Source organism: Hemicordylus capensis, chromosome 3 (genome assembly GCF_027244095.1).
Source record: "Hemicordylus capensis ecotype Gifberg chromosome 3, rHemCap1.1.pri, whole genome shotgun sequence".
NCBI classification, from domain to species: domain Eukaryota; kingdom Metazoa; phylum Chordata; class Lepidosauria; order Squamata; family Cordylidae; genus Hemicordylus; species Hemicordylus capensis.
Window position 1 is genome coordinate 140,088,558 of NC_069659.1, and position 16,042 is coordinate 140,104,599.

At 42.2% G+C, this 16,042-nt stretch overlaps 1 protein-coding gene across 3 annotated transcripts in view; it reads left to right on the forward strand.

Moving 5' to 3' along the window:
- GAS6 (growth arrest specific 6) overlaps positions 1–16,042 on the forward strand; it is a 70,728-nt gene that overhangs the window by 43,570 nt on the left and 11,116 nt on the right. For all 3 annotated transcript variants that reach the window (XM_053309652.1, XM_053309651.1, XM_053309653.1), the window contains exons 7-12: positions 2,414–2,539; positions 4,735–4,856; positions 6,299–6,417; positions 7,270–7,459; positions 9,713–9,877; positions 13,437–13,605. In XM_053309652.1, the coding sequence (XP_053165627.1) occupies positions 2,414–2,539; positions 4,735–4,856; positions 6,299–6,417; positions 7,270–7,459; positions 9,713–9,877; positions 13,437–13,605 (891 nt within the window). The remainder of the gene's footprint in view (positions 1–2,413; positions 2,540–4,734; positions 4,857–6,298; positions 6,418–7,269; positions 7,460–9,712; positions 9,878–13,436; positions 13,606–16,042) is intronic.

Here is a 16,042-nt window from a genome sequence, read left to right on the forward strand (position 1 = left end):
AGATGGGCACTTTAACGTGGAATTTCCATGCTTTTTAGAGCATGAATTAAAATGTAAACACATCTTAACTCTCATCTTAAACTGGAAGTTTTTAATTACTGAATTTCCAGGGTTTTTAAGAAGGAAAATTTGTCTTGGCGCTTTGAAAAAGGCAAGTTTAATAGTGACTTTTACCCATTCTGGCTTAGTGGAATTTTCACATTCACAGGCAGTTTATCTTAGATATAGAAAGTTCATTTTTAAAGGCAGGATTCTCGGTTCCCCTAGGGCAATATAGCTTTGGAGCAGATGACCTTCTGCACATGCAGCTCCATGTTAAACATGTTAAGTAGCACTGAGGATGTTTAAGTCATGTCACCTAAATTGCCTTGTTGAATGTGTAGAAGAACTCTGCAGATGAACATAAATACAGCATGAGGTTATTTTTTGCAATTAAAATGCAACTTATGAACTCCAATTCCATTCTTCCATCAACAGCCAGTGACTGCTAGTAAAATTCTTATAATGCCAAGACCTTTTAGGCAAGGTGACTAAATGGAATCTTCATGTTAAGAGGCAGTATACCTTTCAACATGTCTTTATCACAAGTAAAGCAGATTAACAGGAAAAAGAGAAGAGAGCTGGTCTTGTGGTAGCAAGCATGACTTGTCCCCTTAAGCTAAGCAGGATCCACCCTGGTTGCATACGAAAGGGAGACTAGAAGTGTGAGCGCTGTAAGATATTCCGCTTAGGGGGTGGAGCCACTCTGGGAAGAGCATCTAGACTCCAAGTTCCCTCCCTGGTATCTCCATGATAGGGCTAAAGGAGACTCCTGCCTGCAACCTTGGAGAAGCCGTTTCCAGTCTGTGTGGACAATACTGAGCGAGATGGACCTATGGTCTGACTCAGTATATGGCAGTTTCCTATGTTCCTAACAGTTTTTAGAAAAGCTATACATTGGATTCAGATGACTAATGGCAGATACACTACAGATAGCTATTACTAAAATGTATTATGTTGTGGCATATTTAATCCTATATTGTTCCCTATCCCCCTCCAACCTTAGCAGTTACGTTTACAAGCAAGCACCCCCACCTCCACTGCTACTGGCCATTGGTGCTCTGGTCCCTCCAGCTGTGTGGATCCCATTCCTCTGGCCACTTACTCCTTTCAGGTCTGCGCTGCTGCGCAGGGTCCATCACCACCGACCCAGTTCCCTTGAAAGCCCTTTTTTTAGCATTGTGGTGCCGTGCCTCCATAGGAGGCCTCTGCCACTGGCCCGGTGCAGCTGCTGCCGCTGACCCAGTTCTCTCCCCCTAGTAGCCACACTATTCGGGGCTGCAGCGGCAGTGGCCTGGACACTGCTGCTGCGCCAACCCAGACCTGCTGGATGGCAGACTTTACTCCCCCTGTTGGCGACCCCTCTTCACGACCGGTGGCAGCATGGCCTCCCCGCTGCTCCCATGTCAACCCAACTCTGTTGGGCAGCAGGCTGCCTGTACCACTGTAGCTTTGGCAGCACTGAAGGCTTTTCTATTTGAGGGTAGTGCATCCCATTCAAAAAAGGCAAATGCCAAATAAGGCTTTTGCCTTTTTTGAATGACTGTCCCCCTGCCCTCGAACAGAAGAGCCTTTGGTGCAGCCAAAGCAAAAGAGCTGGGTCTGTGCGGGAACAGTGGGGAGGCTGCTGTGGCGGTCCTGAAGAGGGGCCACAGGCAGGGAGAGGAGTGTCTGCCATCCAGCAGAGCTGGGTCAATGCTGGAGCAGTGTCCAGCTGATTAAAGGAGAGGCAAAGTTGGCATTTGCCCATGGCAACAAAATTTTCATCTGCATTGCCAGATAGATGGGAGATAACATTTCCCATCGACTGCATGCCGTCCAAATGAAGATCATATTGAATGCCTTGTGTTCTGCGGCACACGAATGTGCAGATGTGAATCTGAGTGCATGTGATCTGCAAGCATGATTTCACCAAGGAAACCACCTGCAGATGCATCGTCCTTTCTTCCATGCTGGTTTAACAAGGCATTCCCCCCCCCCCCCAAAATCAAATGGTTTGTCATTTCCTTGTTCTGTGATCCTGTTTGTCCCACAAAGTCTGACCTCACTTTACAGTGCCATCACATTATTTCCTGTGATTCTCTCTCTCTCTCTCTCTCTCTCTCTCTCTCTCTCTCTCTCTCTCTCTCTCTCTCTCTCTCTCTCTGTTTTTCCTCTTGCTCTTTCAGTAGGTTTGTAGCGTTTAGCCAATGGTGCTATGTGACACTGAATATCAGCTTTTTGTTTCTGGGAAGTCTGAAGTAATTTCCTGCTTCCATTACTGAGACGTAGCTATGGAAGGAGGTTGATTGTGGGTTGAGTTGTAATTTGGGAGACAGGCACTGAAATATGTTGGTTCTTGTTTATTACTGTTTGGTTTTTCCTCTTTTTTCAGATATAAATGAATGTGTGGAATCTAAAAGCATCTGTGGAGAAGCTCAGTGTAAAAATTTGTTAAGTTCTTATGAGTGTGTTTGTGATGCTGGCTACAATTACAATGAAGTAAGGAAGGTTTGCCAAGGTTAGTAAATGGGACTGAATCCAAGTAAAGAAATGAAATCCTTGATGTTTGCTGCTGTCTTGGAGGCCCCCCGCCCCGCTACTTATTTGTAAGCCTCTAGAACAGAGCTTTTCAGCCTTTTAAAAAAAAGAGTGCCATTGTCAAGTCACATTACATTTTGAGTATGCATGCAAATCGCATTTTTTGCCTCCAAAAGCTTGCGATTTTCTGTGATGGAGCCTAGTAATGTCAAGAAACTGCTAGCCCTGGGGAGAGCAAAAAATCTGGTACCAGCGGGGAGCCTAGCAGTGTAGGTCCAGGAAAATGAAGAAAAAACCCAGGGGCATTCCCACACCCCCGCTCCTAATTTTTTTTTGGGGGGGGGAAATGTAATGTTCTCCTTTTCAGAATGATGAGTAAAACACTTCTTAAAATAGTGTTTTAACATAATATTGCTACTGTCAATTGCACTGTTGCAAGACTCTTAGATCCAAGATATACAGATGGCAGTGGTAGTGGTGCCTCAAGTGAGGCTCCAGTGGCTGTGACTCCAGTACAGTTGACTCGGGCAACTTTATACTCTGCAACAGGTTCTAAAGATGCTGAGATGATGAGCTTTCCAGACAAGGTGGTGATAATGATGTTGCACTTAGGATTATGTATAGACCTCTTAATTGCAACACACATACCCTTTTTTAAAAGGTTTCCATAAAAAGCAAAGTATACAGAAACATCTTGTGACATTGTGCATTGCAAACATCATCGTGTTCTGCGCATGGTATTACTGGAAGTCTAACAACACATCCATCAACCTTTATTATATGACATTGGGATAACCTGTAGCGGGGTAGCTGTGTTAGAATGTCACAACAGCAGCAGCAATAGAAATGAAGGCCCTTGTAGCACCTCAGAGACAGATAAAACTTATTAGTCTTTAAGGTGCCGCACAATTCTTTCTTGTTTTTGCATTGTGATAATTACTTAATGTTAAGTAAGGGATATAATTTGGGATGGAAGAAGAAAAAATCCCTTTCGTTGTTCCAGTGTTTTAAAGTTAGTATAGCCCACAAAGTGCTTTTTCTTTGAGCCCTTAAGGTTAGCTGACTTGAAAGATTTTCAGTCAAAGTGCCAAAAGATTCTGTTGTTCTTGCACTGTGTCACTTAACATTACAACAAAGCAATATCACACAATGTGAGCCAGCCTCAAAGGTTCCAAGAAGGAGTATTTTGCGGGAAGGCGTAACATAAAGATGGGTGTCTGTCTCTTTCCTTCCGAACTCCCAGCCTGCTGGCCTTCCCTTTTCTTGCTTTCTGCTCCCAGCCCCCTCATATTTATTTCTCCTTCCTTCCTAAATCTCACTGCTCTACAGTCTTGCCAAGCTGGGTTGTAACTAGGCTAGTCAAACGCCCATCAAAAGATGTGTGGGCCAAACGAGACACTTTACCTATTTGTGTTACTGGGGCCTGCATGCTTGATTTTTATAACATAAAATAGGGGTTCTGATCTGATTCAGGATTGGGGTGTGTGTGCAAAGGGTTAAAGTTCCCTCTCCTGGCTGTGATCCCAATCCGGATCACACTTCTGCTCCTGTGGTGTTTACATTAGAACAATCAAACAACCAATAGGCTGTATCATCTAGTTTGGTTCTTGGTGATTAAGGCCCAGTTCTGTATATTTGTGTTTTTTTTCTGCTTGTATTTCCATCATCTCCTGGTCTGAATTTGGAAATTAAGGCTGGAAACTTAAACACAGTGGCTGACATACTGCTTATTGTCCCATGTGCCTTTTAATGAAATGTGTGCATACTTGTGAAAGAGTGCTCTTGTGCAAAATACAAAAATTGCCCAAACATGGTTGTACAATGGGTGGCCATCGTACAACTGCATTTGTGTAATTTTTTCATTTTCCACAAGAGTGCTCTTGTGCAACTGTGCACACATTTCATTAAAAGGCACATGGAACAACGAGCAGTTATTAGGGTGAACCTGAACTCAGTGTGACTTCTGACTGAACAAGCATAGGATTTTGCTACATGTGATTGTTCTTCATGTACTTTATTACTTGAGGGCTGAAGTATTTTCCTGCAACATTGATGTGGGTCTCTAGAGGAATAAGAGGTGCTTGGTGTTACTTATGGAGTACAGTTTAGGAAACACACACCAAAAGTGAATATAAGGACTTGTGTCTCTACTTTCCCCTTGTTGATGGTGTACAGACGTGGATGAGTGTGCACAGAACTTCTGTGAGCAAACCTGTGTCAATTCCCCAGGAAGTTACAGCTGCCACTGCAATGGAAGAGGGGGAGTTAAGCTTTCCAGTGACATGAACACCTGTGAGGTACTATTTAATTATTATTCCAATCTGTAGAAGTAGAGGAACACTTTTTCAAAGCTTTAAAACAATCGTATGCAAGAAAAACCAAAAGAGAATAGTGCAACTTGATTCATTGTTGTTGAGTCTGCAAGGGGACATAGTCAAGGAGAGTGCTTACAAAGGACTTCACTTCTCAAGATCCTTTTAAACTAAACATTTGTTGCGTGCACCCTCAAAGAGGAAATATGAAATATGTTAACACATCATAGCCTTGGTTTGGACTTGGCTGTGACCAGAGGCGTATCTAGGGAAAATAGCGCCTAGGGCAAGCACTGAAATTGTGCCCCCTGTCCAAACATCTGACACCCATCTTTCAGATAACATTACCATATTATCAGCTCAAAAATACAAGTCAAGCTAGTTAATCTTTTAATCTTTCAAAAACTATTTAGCAGTGGACGTAGCCAGACCAAAAAAAATGCTGGAAAACTACAAATTTCAGTACGCTGGGGCTCATGAAATACCCAAATACTATGTGGAGGTGTACTTGGAAAACTAAACAGAAGCACCTGCCTAATTGTCTACTGTGCATTGTAGCATCACTATTACATAAGTTTTAAAAATAAATGGAGAATTTGACTTTTCTCAGATACTCTGAAAATGCAGAGTAAATTGTGTCACTGCTTGGAATATATTCTAGTATTTCAGAAAGATAGTGAAAATGAGAGAAAGAGAGCAAGAAACTCCCAGTGGGCCTTAATACTAAGGATTTCACACTGATTCAAAGACAAACTCACCATTAATAGCCATCACATTTAACTCACTTATCACAAGAAGCAAAGTAAGAGCAAATGAATACAATCCTAGCTCATAAGCTTCAGCTCAGTATTCACAAGCCCTGATTCTCTGTACATAGTGCCAAACTGAATATGTGTACAGTGACTTATATTATATTAAATTAATTTTTTTTACCTGTAGCCCCTTTAGGGGGCTTCCTAAAGGCCATGGGGGGGAGTCTGAAAAGGTTCCCTCTCCCCCCGCTGGCCTCTAGGGCCTTGCAGGGACCATTTGAGCATGGGCGGTGGCCATTTAAAAAAAATAATATTTTTTTTAATGGCCACTTGAAACACAATGGCCACTGCGCATGCTCAAATGGCCTCTGCGAGGCCTGACATGGCCTAGGGCCTCACAGAGGCCATTTGAGCATGCGTGGTGGCCATTTTATTTTCAGTGGCCATTTTTTAAAAAAAGTTAATTTTTAAGAATGGGCACCCCCCTTCAGGTGGCACCCAGGGCATGTGCCCTGCCTGCCCCACCCTAGATACGCCCCTGGCTGTGCCTGCACAGATATTTCCATGCCCAGCGTAAAGTGTGGAAAGCAAATGGCTACTAAACATGCAGCAGCCAATGGAAATGTTGTGTGTGGCATTGCTAACTGTTCTGTGTTTGGCTCCCCATACCCATAGGATATTCTGCCTTGTGTATCTTTCGCTGCTGCAAAAAGTGTTAAATCCCTTTACCTTGGAAGAATGTTTAGTGGCACACCTGTTATCAGACTGCGTTTTAAAAGGAAACAACCTACAAGGTGAGAGTCTATTTTGTATTAAGAGAGCTTCTCCTAAATTGATGATAAAATGGGGAAATGGGTTGAGTGATTATAGGCACTTTCAAATTGGGGGATAGTAGGAGGTTTTCTGACTGACAGAAGGGCAAGCCATTCAGTGCTGTGCACAGCCCTGCTCTAAGAAGGGAGATAAATTGTTGCATGAGTAATAGAAGGGCCAACCATTCAGCACTAGCAAATCCAGTTTCTCCTGAAATAGAAAAAGGGGTTTCACTTGAGGCAGCACAGAAGGCATACATGTTTTGCAATTGGGGTGATTGTGCTTCCACAGCAGACTCACCACGTTTATGTACTTCTGTCTCCAGTGTAAGTTATCTGTTGCAGTAAAACATAGACAAATTAGCTGCGTTGAGGGACCAAAAAAAAAAAAAAAAAAAAAGCTTTTGGCAGGGTTATTTCTGGTGATAAAACTAAAAATGGTTTTCCAGCTAAAACACAGCCCCTCCCAAAAAACTATGTGTTTCCAGTTAGAAAAAGACTACTTTAAAATGTACTTAATTTGACCCTTGCTTCTATGTAAATATACTTAGGATTGTGCTGTTACCTAGCATTACTATATTTTTTAATGAAGGTGGTTATGATCATAATTCCCTGTTGATCATGATCCTTCGCTATTCTGAAGCTTTACTTTAGTATGCAATTTGTCAGGATACAAAGAACACTGCCCCTCCCCCACCATGAAACATTGCATAATTGCCTGTTGATGAAGCTTTTCTTTAGTATGCAATTTGTCAGGATACAAAGAACACTGTTTCTCCCCCTCCATGAAACACTGCATAACTCTGATTTGTTTCTTGACACCCATGTGGTCAGACTTGTGGCTGAGTTCGACTTTAGAACCTTTGATCCTGAAGGTATCCTTTTCTTTGCTGGAGGCCATCAAGACAGCACATGGATAGTCTTGGCTTTGCGCAGTGGGCGCTTAGAGCTGCAGCTGAAGTACAATGGAAGAGGCCGTGTGACCAGCAGTGGACCCGTGATCAACCATGGCATGTGGCAGACGGTGGGTAGAGTACAGGATAAGAACAGCCCTGCTGGATCAGGCCCAAGGCCTATCTAGTCCAGCATCCTTTTTCACACACTGGCCCACCAGATGCCTCTGAGAAGCTCACAGGCAAGAGCTGAGGGCATCCCCTCTCTCTTGCTGTTGCTTCCCTGCAAATAGTATTTAGAGGCATCTTGTCCCTGAGGCTGGAGCTGGCCTACAGCCACCAAAATAGTAGCTGTTAACAGGATGCTGTTCTCATGACTAGAACTCTTAAATTCCATATGTCCCATCTATTTCCTTCATCATTTTCAAAAGAATCTATCTGGCACGAGTGTTTAAAGCATAATACCATTTTATTTTTGTGTATATTTATATTATTTGCTAACCTCTAAAAGTTACCTAAAATTCTAAATTGCAGACTGAAGCCAGCGCTTTTTTTTTTAAAGTGTGCTCGAACATTTGTGTGTGAAAAAGATGCAGATATTGAGAAGGCCTCCTTATTTTGGTAATGAATAAATGGATAAAACAGAGCCTCAACAACACTGTTGCTAATATTTCCAGCTACACCCAATCATGTCTGGTTTTGTTCCTTTGCTTCCACAAGCCTATTTCCAACAAATAGGCTTGTATCCAAACTCTGTCTTCAGTTCTCACTGTTTTGCAGTTGCAAAAAAGAGGGGGTTGTGTTTTTTGCTGATCTCCTATTCCCTTTGAAAATCTACCTCCTGAAATTTACTCTTGAGATTTAGGGAACCCTCCAGAACTATATGTGACATGGGGCAACTAGAAAGGAAAGGGGAAATTGGCAAAAATCGTTGCCCCCCCCCCCCGGGTGTGATTACAAAACATCACAAGCAGGATTTGGATACAGCACATAATTTACTGTATTCAGTGGATCATATAGAATAATTTTAGAAAACCTGAGGATATAATTGGGTTTCATAAAGGTAATAGATATCTCTCATTAACACAAAACCTTAAAGAAATGATTAAGACTTACCTTCATTGCAATTCCTAGAGAGTATGGAGTGCTATCTAGTGTGAATAGTGCTGTCTTTAATAGATGTCTTTGTAATATTTAAACATGCAATAGATAATATATAAAGATGCAGCTAACATGCAGAAGCTTGTCAGTTGCAGCAGTCAAACCAGAATATCTGAGTTACATAATAGATTTGTTAACAAAAAACTTCAAAAAAATAATGTCAACTTAAAAAAAACACTGTATTAATAAAAATACATTCCAGGTCACTCCATGGATTGCTAAAGGGATGAGCTCATATGAAAATATTGTGGTCATAAGGAGTGTGTATGGAACCCAGTGCCTATAATTGTTTTCCACTGAACAGAGGGAATGTGGACTGTAAATGCAATTATTTTGTAATTTGATGTAATTACAAGAGCTTTTCTGATCAACTGGGCAGTAGTTTTAATCCCCATTAATCCCCTTCTCTGCCAGAAATTGTTCTTTTAGTTGCAGATTTCTTCTTGATGTTCTTCATCATGGTGCTGGGTTTAAAAACATAAAAACTAAGCCAGAGCTCCACATACTATGGAAATGCAAATAAATGTATGGTCAATGTCCATCAGGCATGGTAGACCTCTGCATGCCCCCACAATTCCTCATCATTTTTGTGTGTAGGCTTCAGTATTAGATGTTTAGAGCAAAAATATGGAACAAATCTAGGCAGGCTGTTGCAATATTCCAGCTAAAGTTCATTAAGTTCCATTATGCACAGAGCTTCCCTTTAAACTATCACCATTTGTATTTGTGGGCTTTAATTTGCCACTTTCTCTAGCCTTCTTCCTCTTAAAAGAGTGAGGGGAGGCTGTGAAATCCTGAATGTTTCACTCGCTACCCACCTCTCTTCTACTACTACCACCACCACCTCGCAGCATTTGGAACATATTGGAACACATTACATATTGGAACACAATTTGCTGCCACAGAATGTGGGGAGGACCACTAGCTTAAGTGGCTTTATAGGGGGATTAGGCAAATTTATGGAGGAAGGGTCTATCAGTGGCTATTAGTCATAATCGTTTTGTGGAAGTTCCATGTTCCAGAGGCAGTGCTCATTCCTCTGATTAGTAGTTGCTGTGAAGGGGCCCACAGCAGGGAAGCCATTGCTGGCTGCCCTGCTTGTGGGCTTCCCAGAGACATCAGAAGCAGAGTGGAGAATGACTTTATCTCTTGTGGATATCTGTGTATTATGCAGGCACCATTAATATTTCTTTCTGATCCTGCTTGTGATTTATCCCCTTCAGATATCTGTAGAAGAACTGGAGAGAAACTTGGTTATAAAAGTCAACAAGGATGCGGTTATGAAGATAGCAGTCTCAGGGGATCTCTTTACTCTGGATCGAGGACTATATCAGCTAAACCTTACAGTAGGAGGTGTTCCTTTTAAGACCAAAGATCTTGTCCAACCCGTAAGTATTGCTGCTAAGTATATGCAAATTATAATTTGGTACTGGGCTGGCCAAATGGTGGATTCTGGCTCAGAGCCAGGCCCTGAAGCAATTTTACTTAGTCATAAGAACAGCCCTGCTGGATCAGGCCCCAAACCCATCTAGTCCAGCATTCTGTTTCCCACAGTGGCCCACCAGAGAAGCCCACAGGCAAGAGGTGAGGGCATGCCCTCTCTCCTGCTGTTGCTCCCCTGCAACTGGTAGTGGCCTATAGCCACCAGAGTAGTAGCCATTGGTAGACCTATCCTCCATGAATTTGTCTAAGCCACTTTTAAAGCCATCTAACCTAGTGCTCAACACCACATACCATGGCAGAGAATTCCATGGATTAATTATGCGCTGTGTGAAAAAGTACTTCCTTTTGTTGGTCCTAAATTTTCTGGCCTTTAGTTTCATGGACCCCTGCTTCTAGTGTTATTTGAAGAGAAAAATTTCTCTCTGTTCACTCTCTCTACTCAGTGCATAATTTTATACACCTTTATCGTGTCTATCATGTCTCCCCATTGTCACCTCTTTTCCAAACTAAAAAGCCCCAGATGCTGTAGCCTGCCCTCATAAGGAAGGTGCTCCAGGCCCTTGATCATCTTGGTTGCCCTCTTCGGCACGTTTTCCCTTTCTGCAGTGTCCTTCTAAAGATATGGTGATCAGAACTGTACACAGTACTCCAAATGTGGCAGCACCATAGATTTGTATAAGGGCATTATAATATTAGCTTTTTTATTTTCAATCCCTTTCCCAACGATCCCTAGCATGGAATTTGCCATTTTCACAGCTGCAGAGCACTGAGTTGACACTTTCAATGAACTGTCCACTACAAGCTGTCCTTTCAATGAGCTGTCCACTACAAGTTGACACTTTCAATGAGCTGTCCACTACAACCCCAAGATCTCTCTCCTAGTCAGTCACCAACAGCTCATATCCCATCAACGTATATGTGAAGTTGCAATATTTCCCCCAAAATTTTATTTATTTATTTTTAAAACATATTTATATACCGCCCAAAATGTAAGTCTCTGGGCAGTTTACAACAAAACAATACAGCAAATAAAAAGGTTAGAACATTACAATAATTTAAGATGTAAAGGTTAAAACTATTTAAACATTTAAATAGTTATTAAAACTATTTAAACGAGTATTTAAACGTTAAAACTATTAAAAACCATCAAAATATTAAAGCAGTATCTCATTAAAAGCCTGAGTGAACAAATGTGTCTTGACTGCCTTTTAAAAAGTTTTAAGATATGGGGAAGTTCTTTTTTCAGCAGGGAGCGTGTTCCAAAGCATTGGAGCAGCAACAGAGAAGGCCTATCCCCGAGGAGCCACCAGACAAGCTGGTGGCAACTGCAGACAAACCTCTCCTGATGATCTCACTGGGCGGTGGGGCTCATAGCAAAGAAGATGTTCTCTTAAACCTTTTATTTTGCCTGGAAACTTATCGGCAGCCAGGGTAGATCTTTTAAGATAGGAGTGATATGGTATCTCCGAGATGACCCAGAGACCAACCTGGCTGCCACATTGACCAACTGCAGTTTCTGGACTACGTACAAAGGCAGCCCCACATAGAGCATATTTGCAGTATTCAACTGGAGGGGACTAGCAGATGTACTACTGTTCTGAGGTCATTTCTGAGGTCAGCTGGCATATCAACGGAGGCTGATAGAAGGCACTTCTGACCACTGCCTCAGCCTGGGATACCAGGGAGAGGCTTTTGTCCAGAAGCACCCCCGGATTGCGTACCTGTTCCTTCTGGGGAAGTATGACCCCATCCAAGGGTCACATTTCCCCAGAATATGCATCAAAATATGCATCACTTTGCACCTGCTTACACCGAACTGCATTTGCCATTTTGTAACCTACTGCCACAGAGTGATCCTTTTGGAGCTCCTCACAATCTGTTGTGGATTTTGCTACCCTAAATAGTTTTAGTGTCATCTGTAAATTTGGTCACTTCTCGGCTTACCGGCCAACTTCTCGGCCAACTTCTAGATAACCTATGAACAAATTAAAGAGCACAGGTCCCAGTACAGATCCCGGAGGGACCCCACTGCCTACTTCCCTCTGTTGTGAAAACCTGTCAGTTTATTCCTACCCTCTGTTTCCTGTCCTTCAACCAGTTACCAATCCACACATAAACCTGGCCCTATATCCTATGACTACTAAGTTTACTCAAGAGCCTTTGTCAAAAGCTTTTTGAAAGTCCAAGTATATGTCAACCGGATCATCTTTATCCACATGCCCGTTGACACTTTCAAAGAACTCCAGAAGGCTAGTGAGGCAAGACTTGCCCTTGCAGAAGCCATGCTGGTTCTCCTTCAGCAAGGCCTTTTCTTCTATATGTTTCTAACAATTTTGTCCTTAAGTATGATCAATTTACCTGCCACAGAAGTTAAGCTAACCAGCCTGCAATTTCCTCGATCCCTCTTGGATCTCTTTTTGAATTCTATAAGTTAACTATGTATTGTTTGAAATAATATTTCCTTTGGTCCATCCTGAAACGACTGCTGTAATCTTCTTCACTGGGTTACCCTAGTCTCTGGTATTATGAAAAAGGGAGAATAATCTCTCCCTTCCTCCCTCCATTTTCACCATACCATTTGTAGTTTTATGTACCTCCATCATGTCCTCCTCAGTATTTATTTATTTATTTCAGTTATATACCGTCCCATCCAAACAGCTCTGGGCAAGTGCACAGCAGCAAAACCCACGAGTCGTTAAACATTTGAGCCTTTCTTCATGGGGAATGTGCTCTAACTTTCTGCTAATTTAGTAGCTCCTACTAAACGATACCCTTTTTGAACCGGAATGGCCAGCACTGTATCCAGTGGGCGACATGATACGCAGCCCCCCATCCATGCCAAGGACCTGCCAGGGCTTCTGCGCAAATTCAAGGCTGCCCCAATGGTGTAGCGATGGGGCTGCTGTGGAATGCTTTTGAGCTACTTCCAGGCAGCAAGGCAGTGCTCCTTGTTTCAGTTTCCAATGGGAAGCTCCAGTTTCCAATGGGAAGGAGCACTGTGCTGCTGCCCATAAATGCCTTAAAGACAAACCAACTTTTAAAAAATTGTCAGTTCCTTTTCTAACAAATATAACTGTGGTCTGCCTTCGCTAGACACATGCTCACTTGACACAGTGTTAATGTTTTCAGTGAACTGTCCCTTGCAACCCCAGGATCTGTCTTCTGGTTTGTCACCACTATTTTAGACCAGGGTAGGGATGAAGTTGGTTGTTGTTGTTTTTAGCCTCATGAACATCACTTTGCACTTACTTACACTAAATAGCATTTGATGCTTGGGGACTCATTCTGCCAGTCTGAAAGATCTTATCACTGCAAGAAGAGTAATGCAGCTTCTATGGAGTTTAGTTTAGTTGTTTATTTACGATCTTAGATCAAACAAGAGCTTCTATGGATGACTTTCCTTCTTAGTAACCTGGCAAGGCCATGGCACCCCCTGATATGTACAATACCATTCCAAATTCAGCAGTAATCCCAGGTTTACTGCTATTTCCTTTATCTTGCTAGATTAATCCTCGACTAGATGGCTGTATGCGTGGCTGGAACTGGCTGAATGGTGAAGATATGACTATCCAAGAGACCGTGAGATTGAATGATAAGATGCAGTGTTTCTCGGTTGCAGGAAGAGGCTCTTTCTACCCTGGCAATGGTTTTGCTCTGTTTAATCTCAGTTATGGTAAGTGCTTGCTTTTATTTTGCGGTGCGCTGCATGCATTCTAACTCTGCAAAAAGAGAGAGAGAGAAGGAAAAGGAAAAGGAAAGCAGCTTTAAAAGCATACCGGTATTTCTGCTTGCTTTTTCCTTTCTGTTTAAAATCAGAGAAGTCAGCATCTTTTGTGTGGAATGAGTTAGAGACTGAAGAAACGATAATTCTGTCTTAAAATGTACCATGTCCTTTTCATAAAAAAGCTGAACCTGTACAAGAGAAATTGGAGGCTCATATAATGAAAGATCTAATATTGTCTAGCTAGCTTAAACCCCATATAATATATGCAGCTGATTTACTTTTTGTGGCTTGCACTTTGACAATGTGCTTTTATCTCTTGCAAACATCCCCCCTGCTAATTTATTTTGGACATCTCTCATTCAAGGCTCTGCCTATCACAAGCTGGAGAGAAATCCTCTATAGCCAGAAATGCTATGGTGAGGGATTTCTCAGTTTCTCTCACTGAGCTTTTGTCAGTTTTGATTAGACTCGGAGTCATTGTTGTCACCTTTTCAATGACATGTGCTCAGTACAGTCTAAGCACTGCATAGCCTCAGTAGGCTGGAGGCCGCCTCTGCTTGGGTTGATCTATTCCCCCTAGCTACCGATTCCAGTCAAAACTGAAAACTGCATTTGCTCCATATACAATACCATGTTGAATCATTTGAATGTTACTTTCATCACAGTATTGCCATATTGAACACAAGGAATGACAACAAGCTAGCAAAAAGGACCTTGGCTGTCCTAAGGAGTTTCGAAAGGCTAAAGCGCCGTCCCAACTTGTTCCTCGAGATAGCGTTTGTTTTTGGAGTAAGTCATCAGAATGTATCAACCAGATGCCCAGACGTTCTCCAGTTAGTGTAATGCAAGGTGTGGAGAAATTGGGGGTGCAAACCTCAGCTCTTTAAAACCACCAGAGCCCCCTTTTCCATTTACCACTTCTAGTTTGATATGTTGCCACCACCTCCTTTTTTATATATCACTTTTCAGCAAAGGTTCCAAAAGCAGTTTGCATAGAAATAAACAAAACAAATAAAATGGCTCCCTGTCCCCAAACGGCTCACAGTCTAAAAAAGAAACACAGGGTAGACACCAGCAACTGCCACTGGAGGGATGCTGTGTTGGGGATCAATAGGGCCAGTTGCTCTCCCCCTGCTCAATAAAGAGAATTGCCATTTTTAAAAGGCTCAGTTAGCAGGAACACAATTAAGCAGATGTGCTGTCTTGGGAATCCGCCTCCTCCAGTCTTCCCCACCCTTGAGTGTCTAGAATAATGTGCCTGAGTGGCAGGCCTGTGGGAGAGAGTTAACTCCTCAGAGCACTCGATCACCAGCAGCCCATTACAGCTTAATAAATGGAACACTTTTATTGAAAAATAGGAACATAGGATTAATTTTTGAGAGGATAAGGATGGAAAAATTAAAAAAAAACTGTTTCAGTTAACTCCTGATATTATAATTCTAGACTAGAGGCTTACACAACATTGTCTCCAGAGAGTTTCTACATTGGGAACAGACCCAGAAGAACTTGTGTCTTTTTCCTTCCAGGATTAGGACTCTAAATCAGCCAATAGGAAGTGAAGATTTCTTGGTAGACCAGCTCCCTGTGTGCTTGCTGGTTGTCAGTCATAAATGTAACTTATTTACCTGGGCTAAAGGATCTTGCAGCACCAACACTCCTGTTGTGCAACAGACTATTTTGGAGGGAGGAAGAGATTAACCCTTTAAGGACCCATTCTAACTAGAAGTTTCTTCTCCATACAAGAAATCATTCTTTTATCACACTGATTATTGATATTGGAAAGGTAGGGTTAGACGTGTGTGTGTGTGTGTGTGTGTGTGTGTGTGTGTGTGTGTGTGTGTGTTTGAGTGTGACCACAGAGACATCCATTCCTTTTGGACTTGGGCATATGGTGGATGCTTGTGAACCTGAGCTTTCTCCAAGCTAGGAACCATATTTCTGTTGTGCACTGATGCACGTGCAGAGCATTCTTAATAGAACACTGTTCCTTGCATCCAGATGTGTTAGGTGATTTGACTCATCCTGTCCTTGTGCCCTCCATACAACTGGCCAGGGATCAGCAGTCTGGACAGCAAATTTCCCATGACAAGTGCAAGGTTGCCTAGATAGTGTCCAACCAAGAATGTTAAAAGGTGCCATTTTAGCATACTTTATTAACAGAAGAAAGGAAAGAAATCAGGATATTCTCTTTTGCCCAAATCAGCATTCTTTGTTCTTTCTGTTTTATTATAAATTTTGAAAACGTTAGTTATCTGGTGTCTATTATTCTGTTTTACCATTTTCTTGTATCATATAGATAACAAGAACTGCAGTATCAGGATAATTTGGCAGCCGAGTGCAACCAAGGCATTTCTTAGACATGAAATAAATATACTTAGTAGAGGTG